Source organism: Amblyomma americanum, chromosome 1 (genome assembly GCF_052857255.1).
Source record: "Amblyomma americanum isolate KBUSLIRL-KWMA chromosome 1, ASM5285725v1, whole genome shotgun sequence".
NCBI lineage: Eukaryota > Metazoa > Arthropoda > Arachnida > Ixodida > Ixodidae > Amblyomma > Amblyomma americanum.
The window spans coordinates 401,421,017-401,442,022 of NC_135497.1; the positions used below are offsets into that span (position 1 = coordinate 401,421,017).

Genomic DNA, 21,006 nt, shown 5'->3' on the forward strand with positions numbered 1-21,006 from the left:
ATGCTAATCGAGCACTATATACTTATGCATCAGCGCGGCTGGTAGGTTTTTAACTGCATTTACAGCACCTAAGCATTGGCTGGATGTCAAACCATTGTTGTATGAACATTTCACTTCATTGACATTCTAGATAGCAACAAGGACAACCTTAGATGATTACCATATGAAAGTGGCCAGTATTTCTGCAACAATGTTTATGGGTTTTTAGTGCTTAGGTTGCGTGGCTGCCATAATTATATTCGATGATCATGTGGCATCTTATCCTATAACCTCTGTCGCCCGTGGCATTCAGACATTTTTACAGTGGATGATTGATTTTGCAGTTGCCATAAAGGGGTGCAGGGATTGGAATAAACGATAAAGAGGTGTAAAAGAAGCCATTAAAATTTTAGGTGGCTTCGTTACACCTACAGAGTCCATTGACTGAACCCTTTGTTGCTACATGCAGGTTATTCTGCCAAGTCTACAAGTGCTTATTATTATGCACTATGTGGCATGCCACAGACCGCTGGCAGTTTTCAGGTTGGGGTGTTGTCTAAGTCATGTTGAGCATACCTGTATCATGCAGTTATGACCCTTTATCTATTCACACATAAATGATCAACACAGAGGAGCATTTTCGGCATACATGAATTTATATAGCAATACGCAAAACATATCATAGACTGCAAAGAGCATGGCATTGTGAGGTATTAATGTTGGGACACTAGCCGAGTTGTGTTGGATTGGTACTGTCTAGTCCGACAGACTGATTTGTGCTGGTGCCAGTGACTGCTGCTTCCAGCCATGGTGGGGCATCCCTCCATTCGAAGATGTAATATCCCACTGTGTTGACTGTGAGCAGTACGATAAATATGGTGGATACCTTGGTCAGCAGTCCAGTCGCCATCTGCAAAATGCACCTCACAGTGTTATATTTTAAATAATAATTATTATAACTCACTTCTAGCACATATGAGTAGACAGGAGTAACAGATTTGTTCTCTTCAGGTCCCAAATTAAAATAAATATTCAAATATGAAGCTCCACAAAATTTTGCTTACGGAGAACATTTCGTTTTTCTAGCATTGTAAACGTGCAATGTTGATATGACTCATGCGGTGAGTTCCTGATTTAGGCACACTTGTCAGTAGGTCATTGTTAGTCTTCATTATTAAATAAGTACAAAGCATTGTCATTAGTGTTCAATATCTCTCTGCACATGCACTGCAACCCAGAGTAACTCGGATGTGCAAGTGCATGGAAGGAGCTGGTCACAGTGCACGAAGGTCCGAGCCACTAGTTATCTTGGAAAACACTACAAAAGCTTTGAATGCAGTTTGTCAAGTCATAAGAGTGATGTAGTCATTGCACTGCAGTGCATCTAGTGTCTCCTTCGAGAAGAGGCGGCAAACCTTTGCATTCACTGAGCTCTTGCAGCCCTCTAAGCTTACACATTTGTGCCAAAGTGAGTGTAATGTTCTGATAAGATGCTCTAGTTAAATATGTTTGTCTTGCCTTGCTAGAAAATTACACAGTGGGTTGCTGCAAATTTGTCGAAGTGTTCAGGAAAGTGTTTGTTTTGCGTAGGCAACTTTTGTTCTGCTGTAGTGTGTTGCAACCTGCCGAAGAGAAATTTAGAACACAATTTTAGAGGCTGCATTTATTTACTACCCTACTGCTGTGTTTTCCAGCTATGCATTTATACTATATACATGGTACCAATAAACTTGCATGCATTGTTATGCTTACTCACTATGCTGGCTTAGTTAACTGTCGCCTTCTACATAGGTTGAAAGCACTGCCAAGGCAAATGTGCTTTGGAGGAGGTTAAATGCAAAATTGCCTGTGTACTAATTTTGTGAACCTGAGGCTCTCCACTACGGCATGCATCATGGTCGCCTTTGGTTTGGGACTTGAAAATTTAATAAAGGCTCACTGTAGTCCGTTCATCGACCATATTTTCATTTGTGGCATTCAAAAGCTTCTTACCTAACGGTTAATGAATGTCAGCTTTGGTACTGAGAAACAGCAGCACATTTTAAAATATATTTTTTTATATAGAAACATTCCTTTCTTTTTGGTAGTTTGTGTCTGAAAACTGTAATATAAGATGATATGACTATGCCATGTACCAAGATGATGGGGCGATGAGATACATAATTTGTTGTCAAACTAGTTTAAAGCACTATTTAAGGGGGCATAAACTGCAACATAATTGTTCTACGTCATTTTAGTTCACTGCAACTCTTACACAAGCTTGCCCTAATAGTCAGAATGACAAATAAAAAAGGAGCTTTATTATTGCTTGCTTTCTTGGCATGCCTCCTGTGACCTGAACTGAACTTTTGTCTGACTGATCAGCAGGTGAAATTGAACACGGAGGAGGAAATTCAATTATAAATTATTTGCTGGACACAGCTGATTTCCATGTGGTGATTTATGTTTAATAATGTCTTGCAATTCATTACCATGAAAGAACGAACCAAAATTTGGTCTCATTCTCTTTAAAAAGATCGTAAAAACGGCACAGTCATGCTAGAATTACTGTATATGCTCTCTACGGGAGGAGTTGCGCGAAGGCCCACAATCTTGTCCACCAAAGCATCCAAACCTTCTTGCGCTCCGAAGCATCCCATAGTAGTTGCGGCTACAGTTGTTTTTTGTATCTGAGAGAAATTTCCATTGCCTAAATGCATATTTTCACACTAGTACCCCACTTCACAATAAGTGACTGTTCGTTATAAGTGGGCTCGACTGTATAGCAGTTTGATAACAGTGCTTTAAGAAATCATGTACGTGTCAGGGAGAGCGCAGCATCAAGAAGCAAGTTTAAAGTGGGTACTCGGACGTGGTGATAGCGTCAGTGGCAGAGAAGAACCTACAGAAGCAGCTGAAAAATAAGAGTTTAAGGCATGCAACTCGTCCGGTCATCATGACTTATGCACACCCGGCTAGTTTTTAAACGTGGCTAGTTCTTTAACAGCATATCACAACAGTGTGGAACGAACGGTCGTACAGCGGCTTGTGATTAAGTGAGACAGTAAAACGGCTGAGAATGCACACGTGCGCATGAAGGGCTTGCTGTTTTCATCCTGCTTTTCCGCTGCATTTCGTCACTAAACTCTTCACAGCCTTTTGTTTGACACTGTTGTGGTACTGCTAAAGAATTGGCTGGGTGTGCATAAAGTATATCCCATGCCTTAAAAAAAGTGGCAAGCAGGTTTGAAGTTTCTCTGGTGTTTACGGCCCCCCAGGAATTTCTGAGCCTCTGCCAAAAGATTAACAATGAGACTAAAAAAAGGAGAACCAACAAATGTGAAATATGGCAAGAAATATTAGTGGATTGCGATTCGGGTACCGTTCATGATCTTAATTGGCGTGCGGCAAGTGTCTGGCTCGTTTCTGAATACCAGGTTCCGGAAGCATGACAGTAACCTTGATCAAACCATAGAGCCTGACCACCCCCGACCGTTTGCATGTGTCAACGTGCAGTCATGAACCATGCCACAATCCCGGTACAGTGAGCAGTATCAATTAACGTTGCAGACCTCCAGATGGTCGAAATTTATCCGGTGCCCTGTACTGCGTCTCGCGCAACCCATGCGCAGATAGGAAACATATGTGAAGATCCACATGCCAAGGTGCAGTTGCAATGTCAAGACTGTTGTGCACAACCAAACACAACGCTGGTAAAATATTTCCGCTCCACTGAGCTGCGTCATCTTCGCTACGCAGGCTGCCACACAGTGAGTATGCACAAAGACTGTCCATTTCTTGGCAGTTGCCTGAGGCTGCCTCGGAGAGAGAGGTGGTGCTTAAAGTGGTAGGCATGGAAGCCGGTATACGCAACGAATTAGTTTCTGCAAAGTTTCACTTGATGATCTTCGTAGTCTTTAGAAAACGAATTTCTCGTTCGCTCTCGCTGCTGTGCCATGGTATGCTTCACTTCCTGGCACCACAACATCATGTTGCGCGTAAAACCGGCCACTTTGCTAACACTCATGTGGTGAATGCAGACTATCCATACCGTCTACTAAGCCCGTACTGTGGCCACTAACAATTATTATGTGTGCAGCACACAAGGACTCCGAAACAAAAAGGGGGGGCGACCTTCCCCTCAACATTTTTGCAGAGGGGAAAAGCCCTCCCCTCTCTCAAGTCTCCAACTGTTTGCGCCCATATCACACTTCTGACAAAATCTTCAATTCTCGGAGGTTATCTTATGTAAAGCACGGTGTGGCTGACCTATAGTTGGGTCTGTAGCCAGTCTTACAGCTTTTTGTTGGAGTAACCTAAAGCGATCACATCGCAACCCATCAAAATTGACTAATTGGGAAATTTCCTGTTGGTAACAATTGCAATTTCTAATCTTAAATTAGTACACAATTGAGTCAACTGGAATGTGACAATGGCCCCCGTTAGGTCCCATGCAAGCAGTTACTGCATACAGGAAACTCACAAAATATACAGCCAACAAATTAATCTGCACAAAGTACACAATGTGAGAGAGACTAAGGGGCAAAAGAGAAATTGATTTGTGCGGACTGGATGCAGAGGGTAGTTCTGCCTCATACCAAGTTTTTAAAAGAATTGGAATTATGACAACTATACACGCTTTTTTCAGAAGTCGAACGAATCATACTTTACATTTGAGAAACAGTACAGTCGCGAACATAAGCCCAACAGATATCCAAGTGTACAAAGTTAACTTTTGCTCCTGCTTATATATCCCATATGTGGGACTCCCATAATAGGTCTAGTGGCACATACCAGTTAAGCGTAGTAATTCAATTCATTTTCGACTGCAGAGGCAGCACAAATTATGTGTACAATTTATGAGATTAAGCTGCAGATAGTTCTTGCTGTTACCTGATTTTGCCGTTTCCCAAATATGCCAGTGTTCACATGAATATATTGGGTGCAGCTGGTCAGACCAATTGGATGCATTTGGTGAGACCAATTGGGCTCACCAGTTGGCAAAGACTGATGCAACTGAGCATCCAATGGGAACATGAATTACCACTTATACTACTGCTTTGTTCAACTTCCACTCAATTTGGACTGTCCAATTGGTGCAACAATTTCAGTTAGAACCAGTTGGAAACTCAAATGGTCCAGTTAGAGTCCATTTCGACTGTCCAATTGGGACAGCTGCCACCGCGGTGGCTCAGGGGTTATGGCACTTGGCTACTGACCCGAAACACACGGGTTCGATCCCGGCCGCGGCAGACACATTTCGATGGAGGAGAAATGCTAGAGGCCCGTGCGATGTCAGTGCACGTTGAAGAACCCCAGATGGTCAAATTTTCCGGAGCCCTCCACTACAGCGTCCCTCATAGCCAGAGTCTTTTTGGGATGTTAAATCCTCCATAAACAAAACCAATTGGTTAAATTGTTTTTTTTTGGCTGGGAACAATTCCTTTGACTTACTGACCCCTGTTCATGGGTGTGATTAGCAGAAATGAAACAGTCTGTACAAAAGCTTCTTAATGAACTCGCTCGCTCCTCACATGTATGTGCGTGCAATCAGCATCAAATCAAACGCATACATGAAATTGAAAATGGAAACGGCAAAAGGGGAAGATTTTAGCGGAAGAAAAATGAAGACTTGTGCACCTAATTTTCACTGGGATGATGCGAAGAGTAGCGTGAAAGTTTCAATTAACTCAGCCTGTATTCCTTCTACAGAACCTGTGCTCTTGTGTTCACGTTTTAGTTATCCTGTTCGCGTTTCATCTGGCACTGATGGTACATCTTTACAAAGCGGCACATTTTATTTTAAGTTTAAACAAAACAAATATGCAATAAAAATACACCTTTAAACAGTGCAAACTAAAAACAATACAAACAAAAGAACAATTGAATAAATATTTCAAGAAAATTTTTCAATAAATAAATAGCAAAACAAACTTGAAGTCGCCCCGGCACTCAAAAAGAAGTTCCAGAGTTAATGTAGACTAGTTGAATAATTAGAAGAAAATAATGAGTGTCACTGCATTTAATGTGCACGCAAGTGAGAGCTTCGTAGACGGCAGACTCCGTAGGTGTCTTAGCTTTCCTGTACAATGGGGAACGTTCGGTGTAGAAGCGTGAACGTATCTGAACAGAGCCATGCCCGTCTTACCAGAAATCAAGGAAGACTGCGTGTTTATAAGAAACCACATCACTACCGGCCTGCATGCTTCATACTTTTCATTTCTCCTGGGGTAATGCGTCAATTGGTTAGAAGGCCATAGAGTGCACTGTTTACTTCTCTCGCACCTGCACGAATACAGACATTACGAAAATTTCTAGGCCAAAAAAAAAATAAAGCGGATAATTGTCTCAGAGCCACAATACTCATCATGACATTCTGTGTACCTTTGCATTCCTCTAAAACGTCTCATTTTCATCGAGCGCTGCAAGCTATATTTCTTGGGCAAGTCTCCAGGATCCACGAAGAAAAGATCTAAGCCCACAAGGGGCACTTCTGGGAACGTTCCTATCATTTCAATCCAGCCTTCACCTGCACCTTTGTGATCTCGAATCATCACCTATGGTAACATAATTACCGGCTTTGACTGCCATTCACGCATCCTGGAGACTTGTCCTTGACAGTGCATTCTTCAAGGTTGGGGAACCAGTTTTCGCACGTCCGACTTTTCTGTAGGAGACAAACTATGAGTTGGGCCTAAGTCAGGACTGCGAGGTGGATTTGTTTACTTGTTTAAGCTCTCCCATTGAACTCTAGTAAATTAACAGTGCTGATGGCTGTGCGCTTGGACCCACTATTGTGGTGCAAAATGATCAACACGACTAAAGCGATGGCCTAGTGGCTCGATCCACGGTGCCGCCGGGTAGCCACCGGTGATATATTGGGTAGAAGCTTTTCCCTGGCCTGATGCTCGACTCCTCTGGGGTGAACCACTTGAAACATGAGTCTTTGAACACACCTGATGTAAACAAAAATACCTTGTTCTATGTACCTCTTTGGCCAAAGCTGCCTTTGTATCATTAAAATTCGACTACTTTGTCATCATCAAGATGATCAAGTGCAGCCCTAACCTTGACAGTTGTTCTTGCAGTTTGCCGAAATCTTTTTGTGGACAATATGTAGTGCACCTCCAAGCAATGAGACTCCTTTCCTCCATTGAAACAGTTGCAACGTTGTTGCTTTTGCCGTAGAAAGCAGCCATCATTTGAAGTTGAACATGAAGCTATTTGTTTAAGGTTAGCGCCAGAGAAAAAAGCAATAGTGCCGTTAGCATATAACACAATCTGTTGAGTCATTAGAATGTTAACAATGTCATTTATGGGTAGTATGAACAACAAGGGACCTACTATTGATCTTTGTGGTCATCATCATCATCATCATCAGCCTTACTACACCCACTGCAGGGCAAAGGCCTCTCCCATGTCTCTCCAATTAACCCTATCCTTTGCCAGCTGCATCCACCCTTTGCCTGCAAACTTCTTAATCTCATCCGCCCACCTAACCTTCTGCCGCCCCCTGCTACGCTTACTTTCTCTTGGAACCCACTCCGTTACCCTTAAGGACCAGCGGTTATCTTGCCTTCGCATTACATGCCCTGCCCAAGCCCATTTCTTTCTCTTGATTTCGACTAGGATGTCATTAACCCGTGTTTGTTGCCTCACCCACTCCGCCCGCTTCCGATCTCTTAACGTTACACCTATCATTTTTCTTTCCATGGCTCGCTGCGTTGTCCTTAACCTATCTTATGATCTTTGTGGTACGCCGTATCTAATAAGCTGCATGTCAGATTGAGAAATATGTAATACACAAAACTGAAATCTTGAGCTGAGGTAGTTAAAGATAAAGGTCCAGGGCTATTCCCCTATAGCCATAAACGTCAAGCTTGTTAATATGTGATTCTTAATAGAGTCAAACGCATTATGAATGTCTAAGAAAATTCCAACGGTACAAACTTTCTCTTCAATATTTTTGATAATTTTCTTTTGTTTGTAACAGCGCCTTTTCCGTCGATTTTGCTTTTTGAAAACCGTACTGCTGCTCTGAAATTACATGATTCAAGAGAAGGAAGTCACTTAAACGCTTGTATATGATTCGCTCTGCTACTTTAGAGAAAAACCGCAGGACCGAAATGGGTCTTAATAGTTATTTAGGTCATTATATGTACCTCCCTTATGAATTAAAACAACGCTAGCTATTTTCATCTTTTCAAAAAGATACCGGATTCAAGTATGTGATTACAGATGTATGTCAATGGCTCAGATATGTGCCACCATAGCCAGCTGCTAATCTATTGGTAACCATAGTATAGCATTTACTTCTTCAGGAGAGGTAGGAGCAAGAAATATTGAATAAGGAATATGCATGCTCATGCATACTCTTCTAAACTATTACTGAGACACGAAGGATGTGCAGAGTTTCCTGCGCCTGCTTCCACAGAATGAGTGTTGAATACATCTGCTAACGATTTGCCATAATAGTGTGTGCCATCTATTTCTAATTCAGGCGGTATGGTTGTAGCATTATTTCCTGTCAGCTCACGAAACGTTTACCAAGCTCTCTGAGGGTTACACAAAGACTTATCAAATCTATGTTTTAATATTCAGATCTTTTTTTTATTATAGATACCTCAAGGGCCCTTGAGGGCTTTACATGAGGGGTTCTGTTAGTGCCTAACGGATCTCTGTGTGTGTTCAGTATGTGGCTGAAGTCTATCCTCTTCCTTGTGGCTCTTGCTAGCCCCGCTTATGCCTCAAGCACAAAGGGCAGTGTTCCCCTGTTGACTTCTACATTCGGCAAGATCGTCCCCAAGGTCAAGGTAACCCTGGTCAAGTTTGATGTCACCTACGCTTACAGAGAGAAGCACGATGAGTTTGTGAAGGTTGCCGAGGAGTCCCAGAACACTCCAGATTTCCTGGTCGCCGAAGTTGGTGTGCAATATTACGGTGACATGGAAACCTCGGACCTTGCCGAGCGGTTCGGTGTCAAGAAGGACGACTTCCCCGTGCTGAAGCTGTTTATCACCGGTCAGGACGAGCCGGTGACTTTCAATGGAGACTTCAAGGCGGACGAGATCAAGACCTTCTTCAAGAAAAACACAGGCATCAAGTTGCAGCTGAAGCACTGCCTACCACAGTTTGATGAACTCGCTGCCAAGTTTATGAAGGAAGAAGACAAGACCAAGCAGGAAGGTATTCTATCAGAGGCCAAGAAACTTCAGGAGTCCCTTGAGAAGGACGCCGACAAGAAGTCTGCCGATGTCTACATCAAGATGATGCAGAAGGTCCTCGAGAGGGGCAAGGGCTTTATTGACAGTGAGACGGAGCGAGTGAAAAACATCCGTAACGGAAAGATCACTCCTGCCAAAAAGGAGGAACTGCAGGGTCGTCTTAACATCATCGGTTCTTTCGTCAAGGATGAGTTATGAGAAGGTAGTACATCGTACACCATGGGTATTTTTTTTGCACCATTTTACATGTCATTACTTCACAAGGGGTGGACTATTTTCATCCAGTGACAGTCATGAACATTTGAGTGTTTGGAAACTCGTCATTCTTTCTCCTGAAAGGGGAGAATTCTTTTCCCTCCGGTCTCTTTTTCTCCGTGGCTGCTAGTCTAGTTGTTTTTTGCACACCCTGCCAGTTGAGGGAGTGCATGTTGGTTTTGTTCAATCAACCTCCTTTTTGTAAAATTGTAGATCTCGCCTTCTTTAGGTCCATACTCAATCTATTTTAGAAGCTTCTTGAATTCTTGTAATATCTGAATGTCTCTTGTTCATAGGAACTGGTTAAACAATCAATTCTTGCATTTTATGCGCTTGTAGAGCTCAGTTGTAACCCATGGCTTCCTTGCATTTTTATGCTTAGAGATAGGGATCTGTGGAAATGCGGCATTATAATTGGCTTGTACCTTGGCAATAACCTTATCATAAGAACAAGAAGGATTTGGTTCTGCATAAACATCGGTCCACTGGATATTTTCAAGTAATGAAGGGAACAAACCTATTACCCTAAATTTCTGTGCATGGGTAGTTTGGTATAAGCTGGTGTTTCGACATGTCTCTGGGTTGTAAATATAGAAAATATTGGCAAATGATCACAAACATCTTAAACGCGCGCACCCCAAAGCACATATTAAACTTAGGAAAATTAATAAAACAAAAGTCAATCATCGTCTTTGAATCGAAGGATATTCTTGTAGGCTCCTCAAGAAGATTTTTGAAGCCATTTGGAAGCATGGCTTCCAATAATTGAATGGTGGCATTGTTACTGGAGAGACAGTCGACGTTAAAATCCCCTAATATTACTATATGCTTTCTGTGTACGTTTACACACTGTAGGACGTAATCAATGTAATTTAAAAAGCTTGTAAGGATTCCCTGAGGTCGTCTGTATAGTTCAACATTTACAATGTTCTTATGCATGAGTGCTAAAGATTCAAAATCATCACACATGCAAGTGAGATCAGTTTGACATTCAAAGGAACAACCATCCCGGATGTAGGCAGATGCGCCTCCACCGCGCTTATGAGCGCAATAAATGCTTTGAAGCACCTGTAAGTGTTGCGTTTCGGTTGGCGGATCTTCGTTGGAGGAAAGTCCACACTGTCGATTGAAGCTTATTCTCCGGATTCATGACTAATCCTGCAGGTATTATCGTTTTAGTAACGTCAGAAACGCGTCTGGATTCACCTCCGTCCAATCGTGCTGGTATTTAATGCAATATTCAACACGAACGCGCAAATGTATTTTTGTCAAAGCGCAAGGCGCCTATCGGGGCGAAAGTTCCCCGATCTGAAGATGCTGGATGGTGTAGGACTTTACTCAGCGCCGACGGTTTTATTCCGTAATGCCTTATCTCATATGAATTTTTTTCCGCACAGCGCGGCGGTGTTCTCTCCGCTTAGTGCGGTCGCCAGGCGGTCGGCTCGTCTCCTTGTCTCTCACTTAAATTCTACGCCCTGTAAATTCTTTAAAAAATTTAAAAAAAATTGCCGCACCAGAAGGGAGCAAGGTCTCCGAAAGCCGTCTGAGGGTTTTAAAGCTTTCCTACGCGATCCCATTTAAAATTATATGCGAAATTATGGCCCTAAAGTTTTCTCTTTCCAGCTGAGAGGCAGAATTAAAAAGAGGGGAGGGACGACCGCTGTCCCAGAGCAAGACAATTTCCAGAGAATAACCTAGTTGGGTTTCACATCATTTTTTCGCGAAAAAGTCGAGAAATGCATTGCGGAAGCAGGACCGTCTGTTCCAGTAGTTTGCCATAAATCTCTTCATGACCGACTTCATTACAGACGGCGACTCAGTGCTAACAAAAGTAGTGCCAGCAGGTTACCTAGGCAACTTGAAATTCTCACAGTGCGACGGCCGCTTTGGACCGTGTTTCTTGAAAGTGAACTTTCGTACACAGCCTCAAAAAATCTCTATGAGCAGACATAGTCGCAGTGCGTGCCGCCGTACCATTTCCCTGGCGCCCTGGTCGGTCATGCTGTAGAGAAGCGCCAACGCCATGGAACCCACAGGGAAGATGATCGACGTCGAAGCGCCCACCAGCACCGGGATCGCAAAATACAGTGGGTGGCACTGGTTGATGACAGCCTGCGATCCATCCATCAACCAAATGACCCTATGTGGAGGGACGGCGAGAACACGCGCGGAATTCTTATTGGTCCAACTTGTGCGAAATATTCGGGAATGTGTCCAGAATCGCGCAGCGAGACGTGTATCATAGAATCATGCCAGTGAATCACTGTACTTTGCATCAAGTTTTACAACGCAAGCGCTCTGTTTTACGGGGATAGTTTTGTTAAGGACTATTGCAGGATTGCAGTGCAGGGTTGCAGTACAGATGTCACTTTCTTGCCCCATGTGAGGGGGAAAAACCTGGGAGTCTTAACAAGGACACCAAAGCACTGGAACAGCCATTCGGCCCAAGTCCTCTGCCCACTATAAAACGGCCATCGGATGATCCAAACACGTACGGCACGCCCTGTAATTTGGGCACGAAATATGATGTGCAAAAAAATAGTAATTGGTGTGTTTTGCCGTCGGGAAGTTGAGTGCATGTGTTGCTTTCGAAGTCCCGCAAGGCGCACATACGAAACGGGGTCTAGTGCATAGCGGACTATGCGTACCACATCAACGACGATGGGCATGAGCAGCGAGGCGGTAGACACGTCTCCGGTAATCTCCGTGAGCAGCGCCGAGCACGCGGTCAGTGCCACTTGCGACAGGGGAAGGTTGGGAGCCGGTATCGCGAGCACCCGCCGCGAAATCCACGCGGCCAGCCCGAACTCCTGCATGTGCCCTCGCGATTACTCTTGGGAGCTCTGTATGGATCTAAATGCGCATAACATGGTGTCGACCGCTGCGGTACAGTGCACGTCTCTTCATGTCGACGTTTGCAGGACATGCATTGCACGCAACGTGATCCTATATGTTGGCTATGCGCAGCCAGATGTCGCAATTCACGCAGTTTATAAGTGAAACTCGTCCAGAAAGTATCTTAAGAAAAAGGAAGCAGCTATACAGTAGACCCATTTTAAGACTAACTTGATGGGACCATGAAAATACGTTGGTCTTATCAGAAGTTCGTTTTATAAGAAGCACCCCCAAAGACGATGTATGAGCATGCCAAGGTGTATCGAAATATATATCACATTAGAAGGAATCAAATTACCTTGCACTGATAAGATAATATGAATAAAAAAATATGAGGTAAGAGAATATGAGATAAGAGAATATGAGGCAAGCTAAAGAATGAAAGTATGAAAAAGCTCATGTCATCCTGCTTGAATACGGCGTTGGTCTGTAGTCGGAGACAATTCGAGAAAGAAGTGGCAAATGCTCCTCAAAGAATGCCATCCAGCCAATGGTGTCGACTGATTCTCTTGACGTCGCGGTTGATCCATTTCGACCTGTCAGCATGAGATAGCAGGGAGTGGCAAATGAAAGGGAATTAACCACGTTTTTGATCGAATAAACTGCGGCGTCATGAAAATTGGTCGATGCCATAAGATGAAAGGCCTTCTTGCAAGTGGGTCTTCCGCTTCGTTCTTGAGTTGTATGCTACTATAGTTTCTTTTTTCTTTTTCTTTCTCTCTCTCTTTTTCTCTCCCTTCAGCAGTGACCACTGTTTGTTTTTTCCCTTTCTCTTTGCTTTCCCAACGGCTTTAACCGCCCCGAAGGTGCGCAGCTGACTAATCCTGTGGTACAGGTTGTGGAAGCATATGACCACCGTTCTCTCCGTGTTATCCAGCTACTCCTGCAGCGCGGCTTTCATCAGCTATACAATCAGGTGCACCTCACGTCTTTCCGTTCAACGCAGGCAACGCGGCCTCGGCGCTGATATGCGGCAATGTTGGATCTCTGCTTCGTGAAAACCCGTGCTGTAATGCCGCGCCAGTTTAAAATTAAGCTTCTATCTATATGTGTGAGCGTGAAGTCAGCTAGCAGGTGTCCCCTGTGCCTATGCGCCTCTTCAATTGCCAGATTTAACGAGCGGCACGTAAAGCACTCACGAGACAATTTAGAATACGGTGGCGCTATCGGTTAGGGGCATAGCGGGGGACCAGTGTGCTGGACAATAGTCGGAGGGAGGGACGTTATTTTCCAGCTCTTGCGCACTGGCCTCCCGCTAGTCTCTTATTCCCCTAACCGATAGTGCCACTCTATTCTAAATGTGCCTAATATTGCTGCGGCGCGTATAGGCCGGCAAGATGAGGCTGTGCCTTTTTTACCCGCACCCGCGAGGACGCTTTCTCGCACCATTGTGCAAAGTTAGAAGAAGTTACCTTGCAGGGGTAGAGCGTAAAATGCGGGTAAGCTCTTTCGCGGTGTATGTTTTCTGGCGAGGAACCGTTCTTCCTTTTTTTCTCTCTTTCTGTATTGCCTCCAGTGCTCCTCGCAGTCACCGTCGGTCACGGTCATTGTGAAATTTCGTCTTAATCGAAGGACACACGAAACAGTTCGTCTTAAGCGGTTGTTTTTTATACTGAGTATGGGAAACCAACCAAATGTTCTCATATTTTTTATCTTAGCCGAAATTTTTTCTTAAGGAGTGATGGTACCTCGCGAGGTGTGGGAATGGATATTTTTATGTTTCAGAACCTCTGCTTTGACAAAAAGCTTTAAACCTGCCTGGATGTTAAATACTGTATATAGGTTTGCATGAAGCACATTAAGTCATATTGAAAAATGTGACAATTTCAAGTTAAAAACAATAACAATATCCATGCTGCGGATTCTTGAGAAAGGTACATTCACAGGTACCTGTTGCGATCAGAACCACTAAAATTTGCATCGATATTCTTTAATACGTGTAGTAATCACTGAACTAGAATAATTTCGCACTGATTTTTATTTCGCGAGAAATAAATTCTTAGAAAAATTCTAAGATTTTTTTAAAAACCTTCAGCAATATAAATATTTGTGGGAAAAAACCTTTAATTGTATCCTGGTTTTTCTAGTTCATTGGACATGCAAGGCGTACGTTAAATGTCCTGAGAGTGTCATTTGCTTTTTTTCTCAAGGTTAACGAGATAACATTCCTTAAATGATCAAAAAGTGCGTTTTCAGATATTGCTTTACAAATATTGGTCGCACAGCGCCAATCCTAATATGTGCCTGGTAGCTAGCCTTCAGTTTAATTTGTTTGAGGTGGTTTACAAAGCTGCTGGCAAAAAATTGTCCGGCGTCGGCGACCGTTTGAAGCCTCGCGGCCAGAGCAACCGACCGCTCCGGCAATCTAGTGGGGCCGCCTAGTTCACGTGACCTTGTGGTGTCGTCATCAGGTTGTGAGCAAACTGACCACCGTGGCAGATGGCGGTTAAATTAATGATTGGTCGCGAGAGGTTGCTCAGGAAGAGCAACCTGGGTCGCACAAGCCCCACCTGTGGCAGCACCTGCCATCACAGGGCGCTGGTGCATCGCTTAACCACTGCGCCAGGAGAGAGAATGACTCTATGAATTTGAAGTCGAGAATTACCAATTCCACACGTATGGGCGTTAACACTATCGCGTCCTACCCTTAAGTGTCCCCTCCAGTTTTCCTTTTTTTCTGCTGGTCACCGTTGCCACTACATAGATACAATGCTGCTTGAAGTTGGCTTTATTCTGGCCGCTAAGGCGGGAATAGGCGCTGACGTCTGGGTTAGCTGAACATTATGGTATGTGTACAAAGTTTCCAACCCCTGCACTCGTCGAAGGCCGCGATATTTTCATCACTCTTTCGTTAGTTTTATCGTAAGCAAACCTTTCATAGAAGCAAAAAAAAAGAGAGAGAAATCTTTGCAGGCGATGACTGTCTACTGAACTCCGTTTCGACTGAAGAAACGGGACGACATGGCACTCCCGTTATCCGCGTCTTCTGGAACCGCAGAACCGTGCGATCAGAACCACTAAAATTTGCATTTGTCCGTTCCGGCGATCGGTCGCTTGTGATAATCCTTTCTTTTTTAAATCGGCACTGTACATTTCCACTGCCCTGCCAGAGCGTAATTTCAGATATGTGCCTTCACCACACAATGTCAGCAGAGCTTATCGACTGAGACCATTTTCAGAGACACGGCACAAAGCAAGTTTTGTTCCGCCGAAGTCATTGCTATACGACGTTTATACATCATTTTCTCGAGTTTTGGCAACCTCCGTGGTTCTCTCTGATTAGCAGACATGGGTAGGGAAAGTCCTTTGTTCAGGAAGTACAGTTGAGTGTATCGCGTTGCATCCGTTCACAGATGCGACGCGTGATGTTTAAGAAAATAACGGCAGCAGCACACAGACACTCGCTGGTCGTTCGCGGACGAAAACTGGAATAAAAATAATCATCACGTTTGGACGCAGCAGTGTTCCGGTTTCAGTACAACTGAAGACCCGATAATCTAACAACGACCTGAAGCACTATCACATCCAGACGATTCCGCGCTGCCACATAAATTGACACTGGCTCAATACGTGACTGTGTTATCCGTGTATTGCCTTCACTGCATAGCACGTGTCGTCCAATGCTCGTAAAGGGAGTGAACGATGGTTTCAGCAGCACGTTTGCGGCCATGAAACTGCCATTCAGGAAACGCCCTGTTACCTGTTTTGTTCGCGTGTTGCGGCGCTAATGCTGTACAAATCAGCAGGCTACTCGCTTTGACGAGACGGAAATAAGTGTCCATGGAAAGGGGTGGGTTTGTGTACGAGCCTTGATGACGAAGCCCAAGTGCTGGCTACTCAGGTATAGAAAAAAGGCGCCCCAAGGCAAACGTCGGGAGACATGACGGAAGTCGATCGGCCTGCCCTCGAACCATTGCAGCCAGGGTATGGAGAACACAAGGATGATCACCAGGAAGTCGAAGTCCAGGTGCTCGCGGTAGCTGCGCGGACGAAGAGATTGGCCCAATAAAAGCGTAAGAGCACAGATATGCGCACGTAGGATAGCAGCGCATTGCAAACGGCCCCATCAAAGCAGAATGGGTGGAAAGCGCCCGACGGAAGCCTCGGCCTACATGGTCAAATTCAGCTGAACCCCAGCAGGTTAGAGACGGGTGACTCCATATACTTAGGGGCCTTTGTTTTTTCGGATTTTATTTTTTCTGTAAATCGGGGGTAAAAATTGGGTGGTGTTCTACAAGCTCGAATTCCGGTACAAATCTGGTTATTCAGAAAAAAATTCCGTACTTAGGGTTTTTTCGAGTAATTTTTTTTCAGCAAAAGACAGTTTACAATAACAATTCGTTTTCCTGCTAGACATAAATTGCTATATTTTTTGCTCATCCTTTCATTTAAAGAGAACATGCAAATCGTCGGTTCCACTAAAAAATTGATTACTAATTGTTATTTTATTTCCCAATCTACTGCAAATATTTCTTCGCGTACGCTACTCATCTCCTACAGAGTTCTCCTGCGACTGAGCAAGACCAGCCTGACTTTATTTGTACAATGCGTAAGCATTCAACATCACAGCAACCATTTTAAACGCGCAAGGTACCATGATCAGGGTGTCTTTAACGTGGGTAGTGCTTAATACAGTGGCTCCAATAAGGCATCTCGTCGGTAGCCATGTTCTGGCCTCTCGCTTCTATATCCCCCTTTCCGAATTTATCCTCAAATTCAACCACCTCATGAAGATAAGCGTTACAAAAGGTTTAGATCCCCAGTTGACCGATGGCACCTCTCTGGAGTAAGCATTAGATATCTACAAATTTTTTGTTGCGGTGTATTCAGCTTTCTGAACCGGAAAAGCAACATTGTGTGGTAGGGTCATTTTTCGGGTTTTACCCGAAAACGAAGGGCCCTAACATATACTATGAGGTCCAGTTAAGAGAGGGCTGATTTGGCCAAGCGGAGTGCGCGACTAAAAGGACAGCGAAGCATGCAGTATGCGCAATCGATACAGAATGGTATCGAGTTAGTCACGTGTCCGTAGTTTATACACCAAAGTCTCTTCGACATGCGACGCCGACAGTAAATAAACTGAAGCTGCCAGACGTCTAAGACGGTTGTCAGTGGCCCTGCAGAAAAATTTGCAACCGTTAGGAATCCGAACACGATAGCGTTGGAAGTCGCTTAGCCCTCCGTCGCACCTCCACTACGCTACGCACGCATCCGTCTCGGAGCCTTTCTTTTCACAGAAACCGGCTGCTTACACGACTGAAAAACGTCCCTTCGCCACTCCTCTACCTCCAGGGCCACGTCACGCGACTCGACGTGCAAAAACGAGCAGTGGAAACTTCCCTCATGCTCCGACTGTTACGCAGCTGTGGCACAGGGCCAATCCCCCATCCGCCTTGACATCTGTAAGCGGCGTCTCCCTCTCAATGGTTGATTGTGGAGTGATTCCCGACCTCTGCCAACCAATCCTGAATTAGTGCTACAACGCGCACGTTTCCTCTGAATGTCCGCTCTAACGCTATCCGGTTAAAGGTTGACGGGAAACGTAACCGTCTTTCAAGATTGGTATGTAGACATGGGCGAAGAGTATCCCGAACGCTGGGGAAAAGTGGATGCATACAAGAAAATTGATTTGCAACCGGGATCCCTCGGCAGTGAGAAAAGGGAGCGGTGGTATCGCGAAATAGGCTCAAGTCACTGTGAGTGAACGACGCTGTTAAGTGCATAGTGAAGCCTCGAGAGTGAAAGAAATCATGTCGTTTGGCTATGGCGGTCTATGCAATGTTGCCGCAAGAATTTCTCTTCTAACCTTACCAAAGGCGTCTATTGAAAAGAGCGTCGTTCTATTTTTTCTCTTTCGACTTCCCCACATTCGCACTCACTCGACATAGTTGTAGGGTCCCCTCCAGTCAAGCACGGTTATGTAGTTCGCCGTGATCCACGTCAGCAGCAGCGTCGTCGGTACGAGTTCAGGGTACCTGCGACGTACGGTGAAATAGGCGGTCTACCTTGGTTATGAAAGCTTGGACTCGACTGATGCTAATAACGAGAGCTGCGGCAGCTGGACTGGAACAACTGCTTGAGTGCGCGTTCAGTTCTTTGTAGGCTCGAGTGCACTAGCTGGCCAAAGCAGCCATAGGACTACCTTCCCAAACCAACCTTTCGTGCGTAAAACTTTCCAAGGCTACGGATCATGCTAAAAGAAATAATGGCATATCAAAGTAGAAAACCGAACAGCAACGCTCGGCGATAAAGTTGACATAGGTTGAGCAGGCGTCCTAAACGCGTTGCACGATGCCGTCTCGATGCTGGTGAGAATTACCGTTCCATGGGAAAAACTGGCCTATCACAAAGAGCCAATATATTAGGTAGGGGGTGGGGGGGTTGGAGTCTTCACCCCAGCGGAATGCACATCGACCCCACTATGCTTATTTTAGGGAGCCCTTCAAGGCAGAATGAACCAAGTGTATTGATAAATATGCTACCCGCCGCTATGACTAAGGCATTCTTGTGTTCTGCTACAAAGAACGATGTTGGGAGATTGAATCTCTGCAGGAGGGGTAGCATTTCGGTGGGGGCAAACTCCAAAAGCATTCATGTGCTGTGCGTTGTCAATTAAGACTGAAGAAAGTGGCCGAGCTACGGCGACTCTCAAAGCCTACAGTGCTTCTTTGGAACGGTGCCACATACTCCCAACGTTAAAAATATGGTAACTGCATCTGGAATGAACTTTAAGTATTAGTTCTGCCGGTCTCCGAAAGCAAGAAGCAGTATATTTTTTTTCGTGTTGACCTAATTAATTAGTTACAATTAAAGAGTACGAATTGATTATGAAGGTGGCTAAAGTGCGTGAAATTGTGCGCAGTAAAAGCCAATGAGCGTTCATGCCACGTACAAGTCCTCAAAAGCGAGCCAATAATTTACAAATATGTTTAATATTTATTCCCATTCCCGTGCTTCATGGCGACGTCTGGTGTCGGTCACTCGCGTGAACCCTAATACGCGACGTCGCATGGCCCGCGTGACGTCAGTCGTGAGAGGCTGCCAAAACTCTTTCGTAGACGAAGGAGGTGGAGGACAGGCCGGCGCTGCAGACGACGGCGCGTCGTGCCGTGGTGGGGTATGGCGGGGGAGCGACCAGCCAAAAACAAATGTAAACAGCCGACCAGTGCGACGTATTTGTGCGCGTAATGTGGTGCCGCTTTTGATCGCCGGTATGTCGGATGCTACATAAGCCAAATCTAAAATCTGCATGGCAGGATGCGGAGGATGAATAGCCTCTATCAGTTTTTCTTTTTCTTAGCCTCGGTGCTAAACGTTTCGGAGGCCCTTCAATGAACTTTCAAACCGCTGAGAACCAGCGATAACTGTTGAACTGAAAGTTGTAAAACGTAAAAAAAGTCTACAAAACTGGACACACCCTTTGTCTATATTGCTCTATTCTGAGCGGTTTTTCTTCGCTTTGAACGCAGCGCGCGCGAAGACCAGGCTGGCCTCTCGCACCCTCTCTAGGGCTGCACGTGTCTCCGCAACAGCGACAAAAAAGCCAGGCGCAGGATATTACAAACACGTCCTCATGTCGCCGACATACCCAATTTTGTACGCCTTACCACGACAGTGAAAAAATAACACTACTTTAAAGCTGCTGTAAATGCATTTGAGGTTTCTGCTTAAAATTTTCACGCATCTCCAAGGTTTCAGTCAGCTATTCTCTCTTTCCGAGTAATTTATTTTCATTTAAGCTAACAGCACTCCTATAGCTACAGTAGGACACGATATCCATAAATACTGCTCCAGTTTGTCGCAGCGTGCACCAATTTTTCAAAGAGCCTTTGATTCATGTTACGTGCATGGAATAACTTGCATAACAGAAACATCTGTTTTTGCTCAGCGAAAGTGCGTGACAGTCTCCGTGGGTACCCAAACAGTCCAATGTCTTCATGGATCTTCTGGATCAGCAGCTGAATGGCGACGTGGGCCTCCGGGTTGTCGGGCGCGTCGCTGCAAAGTTCCATTAGTAAGCTGATCAGAACTGATGTTCTAGGCAATATTAGAAAACATACGTTTGCATTTAAAATGCAACAATAGCTAAGGTGTATAAAGTAGCTGCGCATTTAGCTTGCTCCAAGTTTATCGCTGCATGAGGCCTTGCTACTTAGTTTTCCTGTGTATAGTTCCCCCGAATTAGAGAAGAAAAAAAACTCCCGCAGACAAATAGGAGGCTCGATGCTTTCAGAAAGCACCCGAACTGGACTAGCCATATCCATCTGCTGACTTCAAATACTGCAAAAAAACATAACCATACGCCAGTATTACACTGCCAACCGTTAAAACACAGCGTAGGCCGCAAGTCTAGACATACGTCAGTCCACTTCCTCTCGGCGGAGTTAAATTTTGAACAAGATTGGGCAGAAGACACCGGTCGAAAAACAACACTCCGAGAATGTTCACTACTGCGCCCCGAGCTCGATCGCGCATGCCACTTCCGCCGTGTGCACCGCAGTCGAAGCGATCGCGGTAAAGTAACTTCCGATAAAGCAGAACAACATGGGCCGGGCCAGTTGTTTGGGTTACTATAATTTTTATCTCCCATGCTAAGATCTCACTGCGGCTGAATCCAAGACAGAACATGCCACAAACAATTGATTCGGGCGCACGATCCACTCCGAGCCATCCA

General features: G+C 44.7%; 1 protein-coding gene, 1 long non-coding RNA gene and 1 pseudogene across 2 annotated transcripts; 1 reads left to right on the forward strand and 2 right to left on the reverse strand.

Annotated features, from left to right (window-relative positions):
* Positions 1-706: 706 nt before the first annotated feature.
* LOC144123848 (Na(+)/citrate cotransporter-like) lies at positions 707-12,253 on the reverse strand. Its single transcript, XM_077656581.1, has 3 exons — positions 12,086-12,253; positions 11,412-11,549; positions 707-889 (listed from the first exon to the last, which is right to left on the reverse strand). Exons 1-3 carry the CDS (start codon positions 12,251-12,253, stop codon positions 707-709), a joined length of 489 nt encoding a protein of 162 aa, XP_077512707.1.
* Positions 8,649-9,526, forward strand: LOC144102371 (endoplasmic reticulum resident protein 29 pseudogene; annotated as a pseudogene).
* A 3,895-nt stretch (positions 12,254-16,148) lies between the features above and the next one.
* Positions 16,149-20,330, reverse strand: LOC144102384 (uncharacterized). The gene is made up of 3 exons (XR_013308203.1): positions 20,250-20,330; positions 18,212-18,307; positions 16,149-16,312 (listed from the first exon to the last, which is right to left on the reverse strand). It is a non-coding gene; the product is annotated as an uncharacterized LOC144102384 (long non-coding RNA).
* Positions 20,331-21,006: the final 676 nt, after the last annotated feature.